General features: G+C 36.1%; 1 protein-coding gene across 6 annotated transcripts in view; it reads right to left on the bottom strand.

Moving 5' to 3' along the window:
* Positions 1-23,650, bottom strand: part of YAF2 (YY1 associated factor 2) — a 73,617-nt gene that overhangs the window by 31,432 nt on the left and 18,535 nt on the right. For 2 of the 6 annotated variants that reach the window (XM_045873617.3, XM_064591386.1), the window contains one exon: positions 17,307-17,378. The exons of 2 other annotated variants lie outside the window; for them this stretch is intronic. In XM_045873617.3, the coding sequence (XP_045729573.1) occupies positions 17,307-17,378 (72 nt within the window). Of the gene's footprint in view, positions 1-7,460; positions 7,561-17,306; positions 17,440-23,650 lie in introns of all 6 variants that reach the window. 2 more of the 6 variants (XM_064591384.1, XM_064591385.1) reach the window with 2 other exon arrangements.

The raw sequence follows: 23,650 nt of genomic DNA, 5'->3' as shown, positions 1-23,650 counted from the left end.
CACTGAGTGTAAAAAGGCAGCAAAGAACTTGATGTGTTGTAGAAACTAAAAGTTTGTAACACTGGAGAATATTGAGGGGGAAGAACTGCCTGACATCAAGAGGTAGGCAGGCCACAGCAGGTCTACAAATGGGCCAAGTTAAAGAATCTGAATTTTATTCTATGAACAGCAGAGAAATAGTTTTCAGAAGAGAAGCTATTTCTATCATATTTCCATTTTAGAACTGTCGTGTAGAGAATGAGCTAAAGCATGACATACCTGGAATTGGAGAGATCAAGTAGTACACTTTTAGAGTAGCCCAGACAAGAGATGATGGTGGCCTGGAGTAGTTGGCAAATGATGGAGATAAATGGATCGAAAAGATTTTAATCAAGGTAGTACTATCACTCTTCCTCCTTCCCTTTCCCCCAACTTTTGGAGTTAAATCGTCTACTTTTAGTTCTATTCAAGATTACTTTCACATACAGTATAATTTGGTTATTTTCATAATAAGGACATCCCTGTTCCTTTCCATAAACTTACTGATTCAGTAAATATTTATTAAATATATATTGCCCATCTAGTAAAGATGGACAAATGTACACATCTTATACACACATACACACACTTATACGCAAATATAAGAATGTACACACACATACACATGAAATATTATTAGGTAGTAGAAGAAAAATTAAGCGGGGTATGGGAAAAGAGAACTACACAGAAATGCTATTTTTCTACAGGAAAATCAGAGTAGGACCTCCAGTAAGGTTACTTAAGCAGAGTCCTAAATGAAGTGACGGAGTAAGCCAAGGAGGTCTCTAGATATGAAAAATTCCAGGAAAGGCAAGGCCAATTGGAAAGGCAAGACCAATTGCAAAGGCCCTATGGCAGAAGGCTGGAATGTTTGAAGAACACTAAGATGACCAAAATGTCTCAACTGCAATGAATGAGAGAGGAAATAGTAAAATTAGTCTGAAGAGGTCCCAAGGACCAGATCATGTAAGGCCTTAAGGCCTTCCTTTCATACAATGGAAAGAACTTAGAATAGTATTCTAAGTAGAATGGGATACTAAGTAGAATGTGAAGGTTCTGAAAAAGAGAGTAACATGATCTGACTAGAGTTAAAATAAAAATTACCTGGCTGCCCTTTTAGAATAGTCAAATTCCAGAACACTGTCAATACCAAGTGCTGGAGAGGATGTAGAGCAACAGGAACTCTGATTCACTGCTGGTGGGAATGCAAAAAGGAATAGCCACTTTGGAAGACAGTTTGGCAGCTTCTTGCAAAACTAAACATACTTTTACCATATAATTCAGCAGTCATACTCCTTGGTATTTACCCAAAAGAGCTGATATGTCCACATAAAAACCTGTATATGGATGTAGATAGCAGCTTTATCCACAATTATCAAAATTTGGAAGCAACCTAGATGTCTTTTAAAAGGTGAATGGACATATAAAACGTGGCACATCCAGACAATGGAATATTATTCAGTAATAAAAAGAAATAAGCTATCAAGCCATCAAAAGACATGGATAAACTTTAAATGGATATTACTAAAGTGAAAGAAGCGGGTCTGAAAAGGTTATATACTGTATAATTCCAACTATATGATATTCTGGAAAAGACAAAACTACAGACAGCAAAAAGATCAGGGGTTGCCAGGGGTTGGGGAGAGCGAGAGATAAATAGGCAGAGCATTAAAGATTTTTAGGACAGTAAAACTATCCTATATGACACTATAATGGTGGATACATGTCATTATATATTTGTCTAAACTCACAGAATGTATAATACCAAGAATGAACCCAAATATAAACAATGGACTCTGGGGGATAATGATGCATCAATAAAGGTTTATCAGTTGTAACAAATGTACCACTCTGGTGGGGAATGATGATGGGGGGGGGCACTTAGCAAGTGTAGGGGCAAGAGGTGTATGGAAAATCTCTGTACCTTCTGCTCAATTTAACTGCGAACTTAAAACTGCTCTTAAGAAGTGACTATAGGACACCTGGTTGGCTCAGTTGGTTAAGTGTCTGCCTTAGACTCAGGTCATGATCCCGGTGTCCTGGATTGAGCCCTGCGTCAGGCTCCCTGCTCAGCGGGGAGCCTGTCTCTACCTCTTCCTCTTCCTTCCCTCTCCTGCTTGTGCTCTCTCTCTCTCTCTCAAATAAATAAAATCTTAAAAAAAAAAGTGACTATAAACAGTATGAATGACCTATCCCTTTGGGAAACTGTCTAGGGGAGACTTTAAGGTAATGTCCTTATGGATTCTCAAGTCATCACATTTAGAATTTGTGGTCCACAAGGCAAAGCTTTGAGACATGAAGATCTGTAATTAAATTTTGGCTCTACTAATGAATGGCTTCTGTTCTCATATAAGTCACTTAACCTGCATGGACTCTGCTTTCTTGGTAAAATAATTACAATAATAATAATTACAACAATAATAGTGATTCTACAAAGGGGTTTGCAAGGATCAAATTTAAATGAGCTTTGGAAACTAAAAAAAAAACAAAAAAAACCAAAAACTACCTGGCTGTGCTGCTATTTAGATAACAGATGGTAGGAAAGCAGACTATAATCACAGCAACCATTTAGGAACTTATAATAGGCAAGCAGGAGATGATGGTGGCCTATAATAGGATGGCAACAGTTGAGGGTGAAAGAGGTGAAATTCTAAATATATTTTGGAGGTACAGCACATAGGATTTGTAGATGAATAGCAGAAAGTAGAAGGTAAGAGAGAAGGAAGTAGAGAGAGTGCGTGTCATCAAGAGAGGGGGAATTTGGGGAGAGAACTGTAAGTTCAATTTTGTACATATGAAGTTTGAAATTCCTAGAAGACATAAAGTGGAATTACCTAAATAATTGCCTAATAATAATCATGGAAAGAAATGAGAGATGTTCATGCCTAACTTACTGAAAACACTCACTGTTTTAGTCACATCTTAAACATGCACATGGTGAATATCAAGATCTTCTAAACTCCAGTATTAGTTAAGATATATCAACAGGTGGTTTTAACAAGGCAGACATGGTTTCAACCCTTAGTTTACAGTTTAGTGTGAGAAACAGAAAAAAAAACCCAAGCAATTAAAATATATGCACTGTTATTATGGGAAAAGTCCAAAATGGAAGAAGAAATTTAGGTAGAGATCTAAAACTTCTGGCTAGATGTCAGAGTTCTCAATAAATAAGGGAGAATATTTAGGATAGTAGACCCTTGACTCATAAATTGAATATAATCACTAGATAAATTATTTTAGTTATTAGCAATCTACTAATAAGCACAAGTTACTGGCAAATAACACCTTAAGAATGATACTGTACATGGGCGCCTGGGTGGCTCAGTCGTTAAGCGTCTGCCTTGGGCTCGGGTCATGATCCCAGAGTCCTGGGATCGAGCCCCACATCAGGCTCACTGCTCTGCGGGAAGCCTGCTTCTCCCTCTCCCACTCCCCCCCTGCTTATGTTCCTGCTCTTCCTATCTCTGTCTCTGTCAAATAAATAAATAAAATCTTTAAAAAAAAAAAAAAGGAATGATACTGTACATTAAATATAACAAAGTAAGGTACATGAAAACCATGTTGAGTGCTAAAATGAGACATTTCCAGAAAGTATTCCCGGAACCTAAACAAGAAAAGGTTAAGTAGATACTGAAATTAGCTAAAAAAAAAAAAAAAAAAAAAAAAATCGCTTAGGATAACCCCCCTACAAGTTGAAGCTTAGAAGATGAACAAGAGTTGGAAGAGTAAAAAGATTATTCCATACAATAGAAATTCCATAAGCAAAGACTCAGAATTAGAAATTGTTAAAAGAACTTAGAGAAAGAAGCCATTCCCACTCAAGAAATATTTACTATATATCTATTTTATGACAGGCCCTGGGAATCAAAAGTGATGAAAAGGGCGCCTGGGTGGCTCAGTTGGTTAAGCGACTGCCTTCGGCTCAGGTCATGATCCTGGAGTCCCGGGATCGAGTCCCGCATCGGGCTCCCTGCTCAGCAGGGAGTCTGCTTCTCCCTCTGACCTTCCTCCTTCTCATGCTCTCTGTCTCTCATTCTCTCTCTCTCAAATAAATAAATAAAATCTTAAAAAAAAAAAAAAGTGATGAAGACACCCTCTTACAAAGTCTAGAGCAGGTTTGGAAAGCAGACTACCAAAAACAGTTGGTAAGTGCTAAGACTGGGTTAAATGCAGGCAGTTATGGAAATATATAGGATGAATACCTAGGCAGATCCTATGGGAACAGAAAAGGCTTTCTGAAGGAAAGAAGACATGAAATTAACAGGAATTAACCAAACTTGGGGTGGGAGGTGGGAAGCAGTGGGAACAGAGGATGAGAAGAAAGGCAAAATAACATTCAAGATTTGAGTGTGTACAAAGGCTAGATAGAAACAACAGAGCACATTACCAGTAGGAGGATTGGTGGATATGGCTGAGATGTAACATTATGGGGTGAATGGCAAGAGCTAGTGATAAAGAAATAAACATGAACCAAGCCATGAAAAGATTTGTAAGCCATGTTAAGGAGTATAGACTTTACCTAAGGACGTCTCCTGGCCTTACTAAAAAGTTCCTATCAAAGAAAAGAAACAAAGTTTATAGTGAGATATCATCAGATTACCTAGAACAGGAGTTACAAACTCAATTATCTACAGAGACTAGATAATTAATAAAAATGAGTGAGGAGGGCCAGGTAAAACAAACACCCAGGAGACAACAGTGAGTGATGAGAACTGTGGAGAGCCAAAGTCCCTTCTAAATGGGTCAAACTGTTGCAATGAACAACGAGGCTCAGGGTTGCTAGACCTTCCAATTAAAAAAAAAGCTGGAAATTTAAAATTTCAAGAAAAATCTCCTGAATTTTTAATAGTGGCAATTCAATTTCTTTGAAACATGATGTAGACCAACACTGAGGGGACCAAATAAAACAAAGAGTCAAACTGGTACCACCGGTCATCAGTTTCTAGTCTCTACTGCAGAAACTCAAAAACTAAGCTGAGGCCTCTGACTTGGACCTGAAGGCAGTAGAGAGCTCCTGGACATTTAAAGAGGAATAACAAGTAACCACTGCTTAAGAAGGCACAGTGTCCATCTTGGTCACTGCTGAGAAAGTACCTGGCACTTCACTGATCTCAGTAAATACTCAGAGATGAAGCTGAACTGGCATCTTTTGAACATCAGTGTCATGGCAGTAGATAGGACAAACTATCCAATCATAGAAAAGAAAAGAAGAAAACAAATCCAGTGTTCTTTGCTCTAATCCTAGAATCCTTTTCAGTCAGTCTTTAGTTTTGTTCAAAGTCAGCAGCTACCACATGCTGCCTAGTGTTCACTGGCTATAACAGCCTCTAACTCAGAAATTTGACCAACATACCAGTGACCACAACTAGCAACTACCAGCTTTCACCTAGGTAGCGGCAATGAAATTAAATAGGATGAATGGTCATAGTGGATGGGAAAATGAGAATATTCTATGCTTCACTTCAATACCAGACCAGGCCCTCCAATGCTAATTCCACACCATACCCTATCACACTGTTGCTAAAACTCGACCTTAACAAACGCTGTGTTCACTGTGCTCGGCAATACCTACCAACAATAATGGGTATTCCTGGATAGTAAGGGTGGGAAGGAAACAGAATGGAATCGAGATTCTGCTAGCAGGGAGATAGAGTAACAAAGAGGTAGGCTGAGAAAGACTGGAAATTCAAAAGAGGTGTGAAAGTTAAATAATAACTAAGACCAGAAAGCAGAGCCCAAGAAACCTCAGAATCTGAGCATTTATATATTCTGAGTTCAAGTAATCTTATTACAAGAGCACTGTTTGAAATAAAATATAGAAGACTCTTCTGCTGGCACTGGGACACAGAGATAACCAGTATTAGAGGTCATAAATTCATTTACTGAGAATAATCTTCATAGATGTCACTCATCTAGAAAGGTGAAACCAAGAGGATATCAAAATGTCAAGTCATGGGGCACCTGGGTGGCTCGGTTAAGCGTCTGCCTTTGGCTCAGGTCATGATCCCAGGGTCCTGGGATCGAGCCCCGCATCGGGGTCCCTGCTTGACAGAGGGCCTGCTTATCCCTCTCCCTGTGCCGCTCCCACTGCTTGTGCTCTCCTGCTCTCTCTGACAAATAAATAAATAAAATCTTTACCAAAAAAAAAAAGTCAAGTCATATGTGTTGTACCTTAGATATGCCTCTATTTTGCAATATGTTCATTCTCATAGTATCTACTAAGGAAGAAGTAGAGAAAAATTGATTGATTTGGAAATCTTTAAGCAATTAGCATCTTAGAGAATGGACACCCAATCCCCATAAAGTATGATGTTGGACTTCCCTCTTATAAAAAAAAAGTCATCATATAAGGAATACTTCTGGTTCAGACAATGACTTTAAACCAAAAAAAGACAGGTTTGTTACCCTGCTGGGGTGGAGGAGATGACAATGGCAATAATGTATAATCCTACCTAGAGTAGCCTATGTAGAAGGTCTGAGCCTCATATTCTGATAAAAAGTAGGAGCTTTTTATAGGAAGCTTATAGGAAGGATGGGGTGCCTAGATAGCTTAGTCAGTTGGTTAAGCGTCCAAGTCTTGGTTTCGGCTCAGGTTATGATCTCAGAGTCGTGGGATCGAGCCCCACGTCAGGCTCCATGCTCAGCACAGAGTCTGCTTGAGATTCTTTCTCCCTTCTTCTGTCCCCTGGTCCCCTGCTCGGTTTTGCTCCCTCCCTCCCTCAAATAAATAAATAAAATCTTTTAAAAATAATATATAAAGAAATTAAGTAGACCTAGGTATCAGGGAATACTACAGTAAGACCTAAATGTTCTGTCAAATGTAGGAATGGATAGTCGGTTTCAGGTTACCAATGATCAACAGTAAAGCTGAGTACCCACACACAGGTGAAGTAATAAAAGAAAAAAAGAAATTCAAAGCACCTTTAATGAGAAGTAATAGGAGAATTATACAAAACCAAATGTTTTTTCAGATGCTCTAAGTCTGTTCTATGTAATACAGAAGCCACGGGTGGGTACTAAGCACTTGAAATGTGCTACCCCAAACTGAGATGTGCTATAAATATAAAATATAGACCAGAGTCCAAAGACTCAGTATGGAGAAGATTGTTAAATATCTCAATAATGATTTGAAAGGATAATTTTTTAGATATATTGGGTTAAATAAAATACAGTATTAAAATTAATTTCACCTGTTACATTTTACTTGTTTAATTTGGCCATGAGAAATTTTTAAATTACATATATGGCTCCCTTTTGTGGCTTGCATTATATTTCTGTTGGAGTGCTATAAAAATTAGTCATGCTTAATGTGAAGCCTTCAATTAACGTAACTATTTTAACATTTTCATTGAATTTAATATTGTCTCCTCCTTTAGTATTAAATTCCTCTTGGGTACATCCTGAGTAAGATGATTTTAACATGAAGAACAATGACAGCTTACCAGACTGTCCAGAAAAGAGACTGAATCAAATTTCTGGGCAGAGGCTTGAGCCAGCAGGCTTGTTCCACCAAATGGTAACCAGGCTCTCTTCGTGTTATCTCTGGCAAAAGGGTTATATAGTAAGAAAGCAGCACTATGTATACATGGAACAGGATTTGACCAATAGTTTAACTAAATCCATCCAGCATAATCATATGACTTGTTTTAGGATTTTGTCAATTATAATCCAAGTGTTAAATTTACAAAGTAAAATAAACATCTTTCACTATGATTTATTCAAATTTACCCATTTTCAACCAATTTTTAAGGTATTCACATTTGCCCTTTTGGGAAAGATTCTCTCCTAACACTGACTCTAATTTGCTACCAAGGAAAACACACCTCTCTCGTTAGGGTGAAAGGAAACAATACTAACTATTTTTTATGAGATATCATGACAGATTTTAAAAGACACTAGGATTCTCATACCATAAACACTAATACTATCTGGAAACTTGAAGAGAATGTGGTTTTAGGAAATTAAGAATTTCACAAATAAGAAACAGAACATAAACACTTATACAAGACAGCACTGACTCAAAGACAGAGAATATAGGAAAACAATTGTACTATCCCAATATTAGAAGACTACTAGTTTTAAAAAAATGTACTGGACTCAGCACAATGAAAATAAAATTGGACTTCAGAGATCCAAAATTTCCTACAGATTAAAATATTTCTCAAGTCAAAGTTCTTTGGCACAAAACAATTTAAGGCTTCATACACTATTCTTAGTCAAACTACCACAGACTTTGATAATCAATGGAAGAAACAACCAATGGAAGATATCCCGGATGGCTAAGGAGAAATTTGGGTTCAAGTTCTAGTTAATTTGAGAGGGAAGTATGCCAGTTATTCACCAGTTATTCAATTAAGCACAAGGATTATACTAAGTTTTGGAGATACAATGGTGAACATGCTATAATCTCTGACCATTAGTTTACTCTCTGGTAGTTTTCTAAAAGAACAGGAAGTAGGACTGCCACTGACATTTCACTGCCTGTTTCCCATACCCCAAATGAGGATGTTTCCCCCTTCTCCTATTTGTATTCGGAGGAAAGGGCGGTGGTGGGGGGATGGAGAAACAAAGAAGAAAACAGATCTCTATATAACATATTGAATTACAGTTATTTATCTCTTTCCCTATAAAACTCTAAACTCCTTAAAGAAAGAGGATGAAACCTATTCACCACCTCCCTATTCCTAGCACCTAACCCAGTGACTGGTGTTCATTTGCTACCTTAGAACTAAACTAAATCACAGTCACTGTGCTAGGGCCACTGCTTTCATTTTCTACCATAAACCAATATCAAGGGGCGCCTGGGTGGCTCAGTCGTTAAGCGTCTGCCTTCGGCTCGGGTCATGGTCCTAGGGTCCTGGGATTGAGCCCCACATCGGGCTCCCTGCTCAGCTGGAAGCCTGCTTCTCTCTCTCCCACTCCCCCTGCTGTGTTCCCTCTCTCGCTGTGTCTCTGTCAAATAAATAAATAATCTTTAAAAAATAAAAAAAATTAAATAAACCAGTATCAAGAATAAATGCAGATTAAAAAAATTAGATCAATCCTTCTAGTTTTTCTTTTTGTAAAAATAAGCTTATATATACTTTAACTGTAGGTGTTTAAAAGCTACAAATATACATGTTCTTTAAGGAAAAACATGTAGTTCCATAAAGCTTCCTTTCACCATTATCACTAGATCTCCCCTTACCAGCCCCATCCAGCAGAGGTAACCACCATCATGAATTTGGTGTAAATGATAACACACTGTACACATCATTCTGCCTTGACTTTATCTTACATTTCTGAGCTCTCTCCCTATTTAGACACATTGAAATGCAGCATGGCATAATGGACTCTGGAACCAGGCAATTGAGATTCAAATCCTAACTTTCAATCTCCACTCTGCCATTTACCACCTTTCAAAGTAGGTAAGTTTTTTGCCTCTGTATGCTTCAGGATTTCCATGTATAAAATGGAGATAATAATTGTACCTATTTCTGAGTTCTTATGAGGACTAAAATAATTGTTTATATATACTTAAAGCAATTCCTGGGCATAAACAATATAATTTTTTCTTACAGATAAAAATAGTCACCAGTGATAAAAATCTAAACATAGACTTCGTAATTCTCTGTTATATAACTATTTTCTATCTTATTTACCCATGCCTATTGACGGACATTTAGATTTTTCCAAATGAATATCCCTGTACAAATCTCCCTGGGCAAATGTGCAAATTTCTCTAGACTAATAATACCTTGAATGGTAATTTCTGGATACGAGGATATGCACCTTTCAACTGTGTAACACTTACCTGATCCTGAGCTAATGGGTGAAAAAATTGATGGCTCGTAAGTTTTTAATTGCATTTCCCTGAAAATGAGACTAAGCATTTTTCAGTTCATTAGCCATTCCAATTTCCTTTGCTCTGTTGTGAATTGCCTTAATATCCATTGTTCAGTTTATTTGCATTTGTATCATCTGTCTTATTATTTTCCTCTTTATATATTCTGGACACAAATCCACTAGATATTACAGACATTACACCTATCTCTCAGTCATGCCACTCACATTTTAGTTTGGTTTATGATGTATTTTATTAAACCTAAGTTTTTCTTTCTGAGGTAGTCAAATCCTTTATCCTTGATGTCTTTATCTTCGATGGTCCATTCTTCTTTTCTTGACTTGTTAAAGAACGCTTCACACATCCTAAAGACACACATTCTTCTATACTTTCCTCTTTATTAAAGAGTTGTTCATGCTTAGTGTAAAGTTCAAACGGAACTGACATCTGCATAAAGTTTGAAGTAGAGACCTAGTTTTCCCCCCATATAGAAAACCAATTCAACAGTCCACTCTTTCTTCCCCTGCTGATAGAAAATGTCATCTCTAACTCTTATCAACTTCTCAAATATGTATGGATCCATTTCTGAACTCTCTCTTCTATTATATTAAGCTGTCTTTCCTGTATTAAGACTATACTACTTTAACTACCATAAATTTATATTTTACTTTTTTTATTGAGGTGTAATTTACATAAAGTATACACTTTGATTTTTAAATAATGTATACCCAACCCAGATAAAGATATTAACATTCTGATCTCTAACACCATAGATTAGTTCTACCTGTTTTTGAACTTCCTGTAAATGAAATCATACGATATGTAATATTTTGTTTCTCATTTCTTTTGCTGAACATAAGCATGGGAGAATCAAGCCATGTTGTGTGTAGCAGTTTATTCTTTTTCACTGCTACGTAGTATTCCATTCTAAATAACATGTTTAAAATTAGTCTTGCTAAACAACGGCACAAGCCACTCCTCACCGTTGTTCTTCTTGCAGAACTGTCTTGGTTATTCTTGTGGCTTTAATTTTGTATATAATTTTTGTATAAAAAAAATCCTATTGGGATTTTTGTCTTAAACTATGTATAATAAATCACAGAGAAGTAATTTTTTAAGCAATATTTATACTTACCATAAATATAGTATATTCTGTCTTTTACTCATGTCTAATTTTATGTCCTTCAATAACACTTTACCCAGTTTATAGAATTTGCTGTATAGGAGAAATTTATTTTCTAACTGGCTACTGCCAATTTTAATCTTGATCTTATATCTAGTGACACTGAATTCTCTTATTAACACAGTGTTGGTTTTTTAAAAAATTTTCTACGGATATGTTCATCTCATTTTTCCTCTTTTCCAATCCATTTGGATTGTAGTTCTTTTTGCTTATGAGTAAAGACGTATTTGTCTGATTCTTGACTTTAATGGGACTGTTTCTAAGGTTTCACCATTAAGCATAATGCTGCTGTTTGAAAGACAGTTTGAAAGACAGCCTTTACTGAAAGAAAAAGCTCACTTGTCATGGTTTGAGGGTTGTTGTTTTTTTTTTTCTCAAAACATTAATGGGCATTGAGTTTTATCATAAACTTTCACTAAATCTTTCAAGATTGTTCCCCTAGGGGCGCCTGGTGGCTCAGTCGGTTAAGCATCTGCCTTCGGCTCAGGTCATGATCTCAGGGTCCTGGGATCAAGCCCCGCGTTGGACTCCCTGCTCAGCAGGGAGTCTGCTTCTCCCTCTGCCTGATGCTCCCCCACTTGTTCTCTCTCCCTCTGCGTCAAACAAATAAATAAAGTCTTAAAAAGAAAAAAAAGACTGCTCCCCTAAATCTTATGTTACACTGATACAATTTTCAAATATTGAACTATCCTTACATTCTTTTTTTTTTTTTTAAGATTTTATTTATTTATTTGAGAGAGAGAGAATGAGAGACAGAGAGCATGAGAGGGAGGAAGGTCAGAGGGAGAAGCAGACTCCCTGCTGAGCAGGGAGCCTGATGCAGGACTCGATCCCAGGACTCCAGGATCACGACCTGAGCCGAAGGCAGTCGCTTAACCAACTGAGCCACCCAGGCGCCCCTTACATTCTTATCCTAATTAAATTTTTATGTCTCTGTTCATACATAAGATTGAATATATTTTCTCTTGTATATTCTTTCCAGTTTAGGTTTCCAGACTACACTTGTCTGATAAACGGCAGGGTAGCTTTCCCTCTTTTTCTATTATCTGGGTCATTTTGTATAAAAATAGAATTATCTGTTCACCATAAGTATATCTGAAAAAGGATTATAAATATCACAATTAAAACTATTCCTCTGGTAACACTTCACACAGTGAGGATGGGTAAAGTAAAAAAGACAGATACTGAAAGTGTTGGTGAGGGTGTGGAAAATTAGAACCCTCATATGCTACTGGTGGGAAAGTAAAATGGCACAGCCACTTTGGAAAACAGTCTGGCAGTTCCTCGAAAGGTTAAACATAGTTACATATGACCTAGTAATTTCACTCCTAGGTATATATCCAAGAGAAATGAAAATGTATGTCCACACAAAAATTTGTACATAAATGCTGATAGCAGCTATTCATAATGGGCAAAAAATGCAGAATAATCCAAATATCCATCAACTGATGAAAGGATAACCAAAATGTGGTATATGCATAAAATGGAATAATATTTGGTCATAAAAGGAATAAAGTGCACTGATATATGGTACAACATGGTTGGACCTTAGAAATATTATAAGTGAAAGAAGTGAGTCACAAAAGGCCACATATTGAATGATTCCATTTATATGAAATGTCTAGAATAGGCAAATCTATAGAAACAGAGTAAATCAGAGGTTGCCTAAGTCTGGAGGGTTTGAGGAAAATTGGGACTGACGGCGAACAGGTACAACAGTTTCTTTTTGGGGTGAGAAAATATTCTAAAACATCAAAGTAATGGCTGCACAACTCAAAATACTAAAAACCACTGAACTGTACATTTTAAATGGATAAATAATAGGATTTGTGAATTATAGCTCAATAAAGTTTCCATTTTTATTTTTATTTTATTATTATTTTTAAATAGGCTCCACACTCTGCGTGGAGCCCAACGTAGGGCCTAAACTCATGACCGAGACCAAGACTTGAGCTGAGAGCAAGAGCTGGATGTTTAACTGAGCCACCCAGGCGCCCCTGAAGTTATTTTTTTTTTTTAAAGATTTTATTTATTTATTTGACAGAGAGAGAGACCGCGAGAGAGGGAACACAAGCAGGGGGAGTGGGAGAGGGAGAAGCAGGCTTCCCGCTGAGCAGGGAGCCTGATGCGGGGCTTGATCCCATACCTGAGCTGAAGGCAGACACTTAACAACTGAGCCACCCAGGTGCCCCTAAAGTTGTTATTTTTAAAAACCTATTCCTCTTGGGGAAATTTACTACAACTTCAATTGTTTTAACAGTTTTTAAATTTCTTTAGATTTTTTCTTTACAATCTTGGAATGATTTTTTTCCCCTAGAAAACAATCCAGTTCATCTGGTTTTTAAAATTTATATATATATATTATTTATATATATTAATATATGTTATATTATATATTATTTATATATTTATATATCTTATATAATAAAAATTATATAGTGATTTCTTGTGATTTTTAAATTTATAATTGTGTTTGTAGTTATATCTCATTTTAAATTTTATTTGCATCACATTTTTTTTTTTAAAGATTTTATTTATTTATTTGACAGAGATAGACATAGCGAGAGAGGGAACACAAGCAGGGGGAGTGGGAGAGGGAGAAGCAGACTTCCCGCCGAGCAGGGAGCCCCATGTGGGGCTTGATCCCAGAACCCTGGGATCATGACCTGAGCTAAAGGCAGATGTTTAATGACTGAGCCACCCAGGCGCCCCTCATCATCTGTTTTTTGAGTATGTCCAGAACTTAATCAACTAAAAAGAACCAGCTCTGATCTGAATAAACATTGCTATTGTTTTTATTATTTTCTATTGCACCAAATTCTATTTTTATTTTTTTTCCCTCCCTTCTTTCTTAGCTTTTACTTTCTCCTTTTTTTTTTTTAGTTTTTGAGTTGAATATCTGGCTCATTTATTTTCTTTCAACCTAATACATGCGTTTAAGGTTATAAATTCACCCCTAAGCACCACTTTTCCTGCATCCTTCAAGTTCGGATACAATGCTTTTGTTATGATTCAGTTCTAATTATTCAACAATTTCCACTTTTTAAAAAAAATTCTTGAAAATGGTTAGTCATTTTTTCTTCAGTGCTGCTTCTCCACCATTCTCTGTATTCTCTGTTCTGGAACTCCAATCAGACCTGCCCTGGAACTTTTCAACCTACTTCTAAGGTGGCTTAGCTTTTCTTTCATTCTTTTCATCTCTTTATCTTGCTGTACATTGTCCAGGAAGAGTTATCAGTTTTATCTTTTTTTTTTTTTTTTAAAGATTTTATTTATTTATTTGACAGAGAGAGAGACAGCGAGAGCAGGAACACAAGCGGGGGGGGGTGGGAGAGGGAGAAGCAGGCTTCCCGCCGAGCAGGGAGCCCGATGCGGGGCTCGATCCCAGGGCCCTGGGATCATGACCCGAGCCGAAGGCAGACACTTAACGACTGAGCCACCCAGGCGCCCTATCAGTTTTATCTTGAAATTAACAACTTCTCTCTTCAGCTAAGTCTAATCTTTTTTGCCCATTTATGGAGTTATTTTATAACTAGCTATATTTTTCAATTTCAATTAGTTACTTCATTTATTTCTACATATTTATTGCTTCTTGGCTGCTCTTGTTCAATTATAATGCAATATGCTCTGAATAAGAAAAAGGGATATATTTTAAGCTAATATGCTTTTACGTGAAATGTACTTTGAAAGTTGTCTGCTATCAAACTCTTCTTTAATGTCAAAAAAAAAAAAAAAAAACCCCACTTCTTAAAAGTTCTCTTGACTGCTATTCTACCAAATGTACCCCCCACTGTGCCTACCGGTATCAAGGCATAGAAAGAACAAGTTCTATTATTCCCATTTTAGAATTAGAGAAATTGAAGCACAATACAGTTCTTTTTAAAATACTTTCTACTTTTTTTTTGAAAAATATCAAAACCACAGAAAAGTTGAAAGTACAATGTATACCCTATATACCCTTCACCTAGATTCAAAATTGTTAACATTTGCCACATTTGCTTTATCTCTTCTTATATCTCTCTCTACACACACATATACACAACACACCCAAATACCCACACTTTTTTTCTGAACCCATCATAATATTTCCTTCTAAAATTTTCAGCATGTATCTCTAAAGAATAAAGAATAAGGATATTCTTAATATATACCATAGCACTATTATACCAAAGAAACGCTGAAACTGGATGTGCAGAAGGAAATTCACAACAAGCACTTAAGTTATCTAAATATTCTTTACTTTGGCTTGTCTAATTGGACCTGAATTGGTTCTCTGGTGACTATTTAAAAGCGACACTCAATCTGTCATTCCCTTCCTTCAGCAACCTGAAATTAGATTTCATCTACTGCTTCTTCAGACAGGTAATCTTAAAACCAAACATTTCTGAAAATCAAGCAATAGTCTTCTAAGATAATTAAACCTCAAAATCAAGTACACTGAACTTCCAGTTTGTTTTCTAACACTACACAAAGTCTTAAAATGAAGCCAAACTAGTTAACTCTCTCAAAACTATACATTCTATTTTAATGTCCCATAGAAGAAATTTACATTGCACTAAACAATTATAATTTCACTATTCCAGTTTCAAAGGGAAAAAACTGTTGTTCTTAAGAAAAACTGACAATACAAACAGGATTGATAAGCCAAATGACCCTGTTTTATAAATGAGAAAACTAGTAAATATATTCATGAAAAACTAAGTTTTTTCTATCAACTACGTGAAAAACTATTTTTTAATGGGTATAATTTAATCCCAGTCACTGATGTTAGGAACTAAATAAAATTAAAAACAATAAAATCCCATTTTTGTTCTCCATGATCATACAAATCAGCGTAAGAGTTTCATATAGAAGAAATAGCAATACCACCCACAGCTAATATCTAAAGGCTAAACTCTGTCATACTGATGAAAATTATATCCATAATCACAGAAATGTTCCATCTTTAATCAAATAATAGTTAAAAAGAGTGTTTACAGTGTGCTACTCGGAATTGTTCTAAGTACATTCCACAAATTAATTAATTCAATTCTCATAGCAATCTCATTTTTCCACTGAGGAAACAGAGGTCACAGAGAGATGCTAGCATAAAAGGAACTGTATAAGGGATAGGACCTGATCTCAGCCTTAGAGTATCGAAAAGTAGAATAAAAAGAAAGTCATTTTTTTTAAAATGGCAAAGTACAAGCCCCAAAGCATAAATGTAACAAGTAAACAAGTAAGACCAAAAGAAAAGTTTCAAAGTGAAGAATTTAAAAGGCTGGATAAACAGGATGGGACTGGATTATGACAGGCCTTAAGTAACCAGCAAATGGATGAAAATTTTGTAAAACAACTTGAACAGAGGACCACTACAGGCTCTTTATGTGTTAAAAGTGCCCTTTTAGAAAGGATAACCTGGTAACAAAGCAGAATAAGTGAGAGAGAGAGAAATTAGAAGCAAGGAATTCTGTCCAATTCTAATATTTACATGCCAGTTCAATAAATTGTCTGGTACCTGTGGAAGCAGAGACTCACAATAAACCAATTAATAAGTCCATCTATATGAACAAGGAAGTGGTAAACACACCCTGAATTATTTTCCAAATATACCTACAATGAAGCTAAAAGGTACACTGAAAACTGTATCAGTAAGAAGTGCTAGTCGATTAATATAAGATTATTTTTTGTTATTCAGTACTATCCCAGAAGAATTTGGCCAAATTTGGCATAAGCCTAAGTTTTACAGTGTAAGTATATACTTCATGTAAAAGCAACATCACAAATAAAGGAATTTATAAAATAATTCAACACATAGCTTCCTTAAATTGCTTTAGAAGTATTACACTATTTACCAGAAGGTAATAGATATATAATTTTTATAAACAGCTATTATGTAAGTGATACTCTTTAAAATTAATGTCACACTTATTCATACACCCGTTAAGAACTAGGTATTTATCATCCATACAATAAATTCCATAATCTACATCAAATTTACAAAATGAAGCTATCTCAAACAACTTTCTTCTTTGTAATTAAACAAACTCATTCTAAAGAGAAGAAATGTGAGAAAAAAAATCTCAAGTTTTTGAAAACTAGATTACTCACCAGTAACTTGAGTTATCCTATTGGGTCTTTTCCCTCACAGATCCACCTCTCTTGCCCTTCTGTCCAGCATGAGAATCTTCCTGATGGGCATCCACTGGAACTGAGGGGGCATGCAGTACAGACGTATATGTAAGAAAGTTGGGGGGAGGGGATTTGGGAATGCTAGAGACATGCTTCAGTGCACTTGCTTACCTTCCTGAAATTGGAAATTTCAACGGTTCCTTGGTCCTCGAGGCATTCACAATAACTTCAAAGAATGTGGATCTGTGGAGATTACCCAATAGGAGAACTCCAGTTACTGGTAAGTGATCCAGTTTTTTCTTCTCTAGCAGAATAAGAAGATTAATTTTATTTGAGATTATTAATACACATAGAACTACAGGGGAAAGGGGTGTAAATTCACCAGATAACTGCATATGCATGCCCCAAAGTAAACACAAAAACAATTTGCTAACTACAATGTCAACAGAAACTTTTGGCACTATCAGAAAGAGAAGGAAAAGAAAATATGATTTGAATGGTTTCATTTTTAAATTCCCACTATAATAACAGCTATATTTTAATATACAAAAATATCAGCTATTAGACTATTCCATTTTACTGAAACAACACCATCACTTTTTAATATTAGTACAAGGATAATTAGTTGATCAAAATCTGCCATTTCTTAACTAGCCACTGTCATTAACATTCACCAAATTTTGGTGTAGAGGCCACAGTGAATTAACAATCTATAAGACTTCAGATAAAAAAACATCAATACAATTCCCTTTTATCACTCAGTAAGTCTTTAAAATAGCCATTTGTCACCTATAAGAAACCAAGCGCACGCACACGTATGAATGTATGCCAGGCCACCGATAAATAATAATGCTGATTTTAATTTAAATACTTGTACAAAGTTTTGATTAACTGTTACGCTTTTTAAATATTGCCAAAAATGGTCCTGTCATTAAAAACAACAAAAAACCCTGACTTCTAATAAAAGAAAAAAAAAGGTCTCCTCAGAAGAATTTCATCTTCAAGCTCACATGAAAATATTCTATTACCTTTAACTCAATACATATTAATCAGGTACATGTTCACTTTAACGTACTACAGAAATGATGGCTTCAAACACTAGTTCCTGTTGAAGATACAGGCATGTTTCCGTAATACTCCACCCTTTTACCATTATGCTGTTAAATAATCATCTACTACCTTCAGGAAACGTAAGGTTTTTATGGTTCTTAATTCCATGGAAACAAATCGAAGATAATGTATAGCTTTTCCTTTGTTTAAAGACTTATTTATTTGACAGAGGAAGATCGAGCACAGCATGGGTGGTCAGAGGAAGAGGGATAGAAAGTGGGGCTCGATCTCACAACCCTGAGATCAGGACCTGAGCTGAAACCAAGAGTCCAACACTTGACCACCCAGGCGGCCCAGTTTTTCCTTTGTTTTATTTTTTATTTATTTTTTTTTTTTAAGATTTTTTATTTATTTATTGAGAGAGATAGTGATAGAGAGAGCATGAGAGGGGGAGAGTCAGAGGGAGAGGCAGACTCCCCGCTGAGCAGGGAGCCCGATGCGGGACTCGATCCCGGGACTCCAGGATCATGACCTGAGCCGAAGGCAGTCGCTTAACCAACTGAGCCACCCAGGCGCCCCTTTTCCTTTGTTTTAAAAGTAAATAGGATAGAGACCTGTACCCCTGAAACAAATAATACATTATATGTTAATTAAAGAAAATAAAATACAAAATAAATAAATAAAAGTAAGATAAAATGGTGTATAAACTTATTCAACAAAAACAAGCTGAAAATGTAATTCTAATGAAAATCTTACATTTCACTCATTATGACACATTTGTATTTAGTAAAGGTTGACAGCACATGTCAAAATTTTTGCTAGATTCCTACTTAATTTAAAGATATAAATTGTATTGGAAAAATCATATACTTTTTAAAATAAATCTGAGTTTTAAAAAATAGTAATTACTGCATTTGTTTTTAAATGACCCATTCACACAAACAGGGGCACTACACAGACATCCATTTCTAACTGTAATACAGAAATAAATATCAAAAGGGTCTTCTAGTTAACTCTTCTAGATTCCTAGTTAACTTCTATTACCTGAGAGTGAACAAGTACCTGGCACAAGGTCCTACATGTTTGGATTAATAAAACAGATACAGGTGCAATAATCCAAATATTTTATCCTTTTGCTCGAATAAAAGATGTCACTTACTAAAAATTTCTAATTTTTATTTACAGCAAATGCAGTCTCCATTTAGACTCATGAATTTAAAACAGAATCAACTGCATTTTTAAAGTAACTCAAGAGAATTACGATATCTTGAAAATATTTTAAAGTAACCAAAAGGGTCACTTAGAGACCAACACTGAAAGCTGTTTGTTATCATGCCATAAGCTCAACTAACATGGATTTTATCAGAATAACTTAGAAAAGAAATTCCAGAAATTAGGATCCTCTATTCAAAACTATCTTGTGTGAGCTCTAATAATTACTACACTCAACCACAAAAAGGTACTCCTTAGTAATTAAGAACCCAAATGAAGCATTTCAGTAATGAAAATCTACTCCATAAAATCACTCTGAACTTGTGAAAAAACTGCTCAGAAGAAACTGTGGAGCTAACTTTCACTTCCAATACTACTCACTGGTTTGGACATATTTTGGCTAGAAGCAATTTAAATTACAACTGGTTGTGATGATTCCAGGCACTTTATTTTCTAATTTTCAATTAAGATTTAAAATTCTAATGTAAGGGGCGCCTGGGTGGCTCAGTCGTTAAGCGTCTGCCTTCGCCTCAGGTCATGATCCCAGGGTCCTGGGGTTGAGCCCCGCATCAGGCTCCCTGCTCTGTGGGGAGTCTGGTCCTCCCTCTGCCTGTTGCTTCCACCTGCTTGTGCTCGCCCTCTCTCAATTAAATAAATAAAAATCTTAACAAAAAAATAAAATTCTAATGTAAAGTATTACAGTTGTAGAAGGTTGTTCACAGTAAATCCTGGACTTGGAATCCTGTAACATCTTAATAAAATTTAGTATTATACACATATTCACACATATTTAAGTGATGTTACTGATGGCTCATATGTAAACAAACATGGGGGGGATGTGTGTTTATATTTGAATTGAACTAAGTCCATTATGACTCACTGCCCTTTCAGTCCCATTATATACCCTCAAGGTCCCCAAATTATAAACACCATCTCAATTCCTAATTAAAATTTTCCTTTCCCTCAGTTTTATCCCCTACTTCCCACTACAGCAATCCATAGAGAAACAAACAAAACCAGTACTATTTTCTTGTTAACATAAATTAACTTAAAATCAAGATGGCAAAAACTACATTCATCAGTAAAATAAGGATAACAAAAGAACCTAGTTTTGCAGGGCAGTAGAAAGAATTAAGATAAATAAAGCATTTGGAAACAATGCCCAGAATCTAACTATATATCAAACTGTTGACATAACCACCCAGAAGTAGTTTTCAAATGATTTTATACACCTTTAGAGGGATATAGTCTAAGGACTAAAAGAACTACATAAAGAAATTCTAAACTTACAGATTTATTGTTTGTTATTAATTTTGGTACTATTATTTTGAAGCTATATTCTTTATACTGCACGATAAAGAAAATAGGTAATTTATGTTACTGATTAGGAATTACAATTTACAGCATAAAAGCAATAAGAACATGTTAATATTAAAATTGAATTTCAAATACCACATACATTTGTGATTTTTTAGAAATACATACAATTTGGAAATAGTTAATAAAACATTTCAGGCAACAGTTAGTAAGTAAATCACTATCATTATCACACCAATACATAAATTACATCTGCTAATACTACAAAAACAAACTGATTAACAGCATTATCACACCAACATATAAATAATATCGCCTAATGCTACAAAACCAGGCATTATATTAGATTTACTTTACTAAAGGAAGTTACTTGACTTTAAAAGTTGCCAGAAACATTTACACAAATTGTTTTCCATGTTTTAATACCGGATTTTTATAAGCTAGAATTTTACAACTGTTGACAAATCCTAAAATGAAAACATGAGAAAAACAGTATTTATTCATGTCCTTGATTGACGTTTGATGGTAAAGATATTAATATTCAAATTGTTTGGCAGCTAAAGGGGAAGGATGACAGCTAAGATCTACCGCCCTAGAACCCCTGTTTTGGACAGAATTTCTTTTTTTAAAGATTTTGTTTATTTATTTGACAGAGAGAGAGAGAGCACATGCACACAAGCAGAGGGAGCAGCAGAGGGAGTGGGAGAAGCAGACTCCCTGCTAAGCAGGGAGCCAGCTGTGGGGCTCAATCCCAGGACCCCAGGATCATGACCTGAGCCGAAGGCAGATGCTTAACCGGCTGAGCCACTCAGGTGCCCGGGGCAGAATTTCTTATTTATCTACTTTATATTTTTAGTTTCCCCCATAAGCTTTCCTTCCAAGAAAGAATTCTGCAGTAACAAAAAGTTTTCAACTTTAAAGGATAGTGTAGTCAGCAACCTCTAGAATGGCCCACAACGATCCCACCTCTTCCTGGTATGCAAGCCCTTCTGTAATTGCCTCCTCTTGGGTATGGGCTGGATTTAGTGACTCATTTCCAAGGAACAGAATTTAGCAGAGTAACAGGCTATCACTCCCAAAATTAGGTTATAAAAAGACTGGCTTCTGTTTTGGGGGCTTTCACTCAGATACTTCACTTTAGAGTAAACAAGCTGCCATATTGTGAGCAGCCCCATGGAGAAGCCCAGGTGGCCAAGAAACTGATGTCTCTGGCCAACAGCCAGAGTCCTGAGGCCTACCGACAGCCACGTGAATAACTTGGAAGCAGGTGTTCTAAGGCTGCGTGACAACCACATGAGTAAGCTTGGAAATGAATCCTCCCTCAGTTGAGCTTGAGACCCTGAGCCAGAATCACCTGACAGGCTGCTTCCGAATTCTCAACTCAAAAAAAAAAAAAAAGAATAAGATAATAAATGTTTATTATTTTCAGCCTAAACTTAATTTTGGGATAATTTGTTACACAAATAGGTAACTAATACAGAAAACATTACAAAGTAATTAGTATTAGGCTAAAAGTGATAAATCAAATGCCAATTAGCTATCTAAATGGGAACTCATAAAAAAATAATATCTATGAGTTGATGGATGGGGTCCCAATTTTTATTTGGTTCTTGGTTTTTAAGTCCAAAAATTCAACCTAAAGCTAAAGCAGATACAATCAATGACAGAATTCTATCAACCAATATCACCAAACTGATTAATAAATCAGGGCATTTCTTTCCCAGTATCAACATATTCAGACAGGGCCAAAGCATTAACAAAGACTTGCATAATGCATATACTAAGTGTATAGTAGCAGCCCTGAAACTGGTTGCTGTACCTACAAACCACTTTTTTTACTTGAATGATGTTAAGAACTAGTTAATATAAAGAAGACTATGTTACCACGACTCCAGAATAAAAGTATCACTCTAGTGACCATCAAATAGCATCTCTCACTTCCACCTCTTGTACTATGCTAAATACTAACCAATTGTCCAGTACTATAATGCTGTGTGGTTTTTCTTTTACATCATTTTATGTTCTACTCTTCCTAAGGATGCCTTAATCACATTAATTGATCTCCAATAATATTTTGATCTTCCTAATTTAACAGATACCCCAGGTCCCCTAATAAAGCACCACATTTTATTAACCGTATCTTAAAATGGTATACTTCCATAGACAGTTAATATCATCTATTCTTTATAGCTTCTAGTCCAAGGAAACATTTTCCGGGATCCTAGTCCAAAATGTCAGGAGCATTATATGTAATCCTTTATACACCAACTATAGTTAGTATCCAAGTTAACACACAAAAATAACAGCTAATGGTACTCTCAATGCCAACAATTATGCCAGCATGAAAATGAAGTCTTGGGGCGCTTGGGTGGCTCAGTCGTTAAGCATCTGCCTTTGGCTCAGGTCATGATCCCAGACTCCTGGGATGGAGCCCCGCATCGGGCTCCCCACTCGGCGGGAAGCCTGCTTCTCCCTCTCTCACTCCCCCTGCTTGTGTTCCCTCTCTAGCGGTCTCTCTCTGTCAAATAAATAAAATCTTAAAAAAAAAAAAGGGGGGGGGGGGGCGCCTGGGTGGCTCAGTTGTTAAGCACCTGCCTTCAGCTCAGGTCATGATTCCAGGGTCCTGGGATCGAGCCCCGCATCGGGCTCTCTGCTCAGCAGGGAGCCTGCTTCTCCCTCCCCCTCTGCAGCTCCCCCTGCTTGTGCTCTCTCTGTGTGTCTGTCAAATAAATAAAATCTTTATTAAAAAAAAAAAAAAAATGAAGTCTAACCTTTCTTTACTCTGTGATTATGTTCTTTTTCTCAACTTTTGATATTAAAATTAATCTGACCAGATTCTAAGGCCTGTATTAGTTTTCAAAGCAATTCTTAATAACCATCTCTAAAATGTGTAAGTGCGTATTTTCTGTGTAAAACTGATTTTATAAAACAATGGC

This window comes from Mirounga angustirostris, unplaced genomic scaffold (assembly GCF_029215605.1).
Source record: "Mirounga angustirostris isolate CCGP_5_RB_7025 unplaced genomic scaffold, mMirAng1.0.hap1 SCAF_5, whole genome shotgun sequence".
Classification (NCBI taxonomy): Eukaryota; Metazoa; Chordata; class Mammalia; order Carnivora; family Phocidae; genus Mirounga; species Mirounga angustirostris.
The sequence above is the reverse complement of the archived record's forward strand: the minus strand, read 5'-3'. Positions and strand labels throughout refer to the sequence as shown.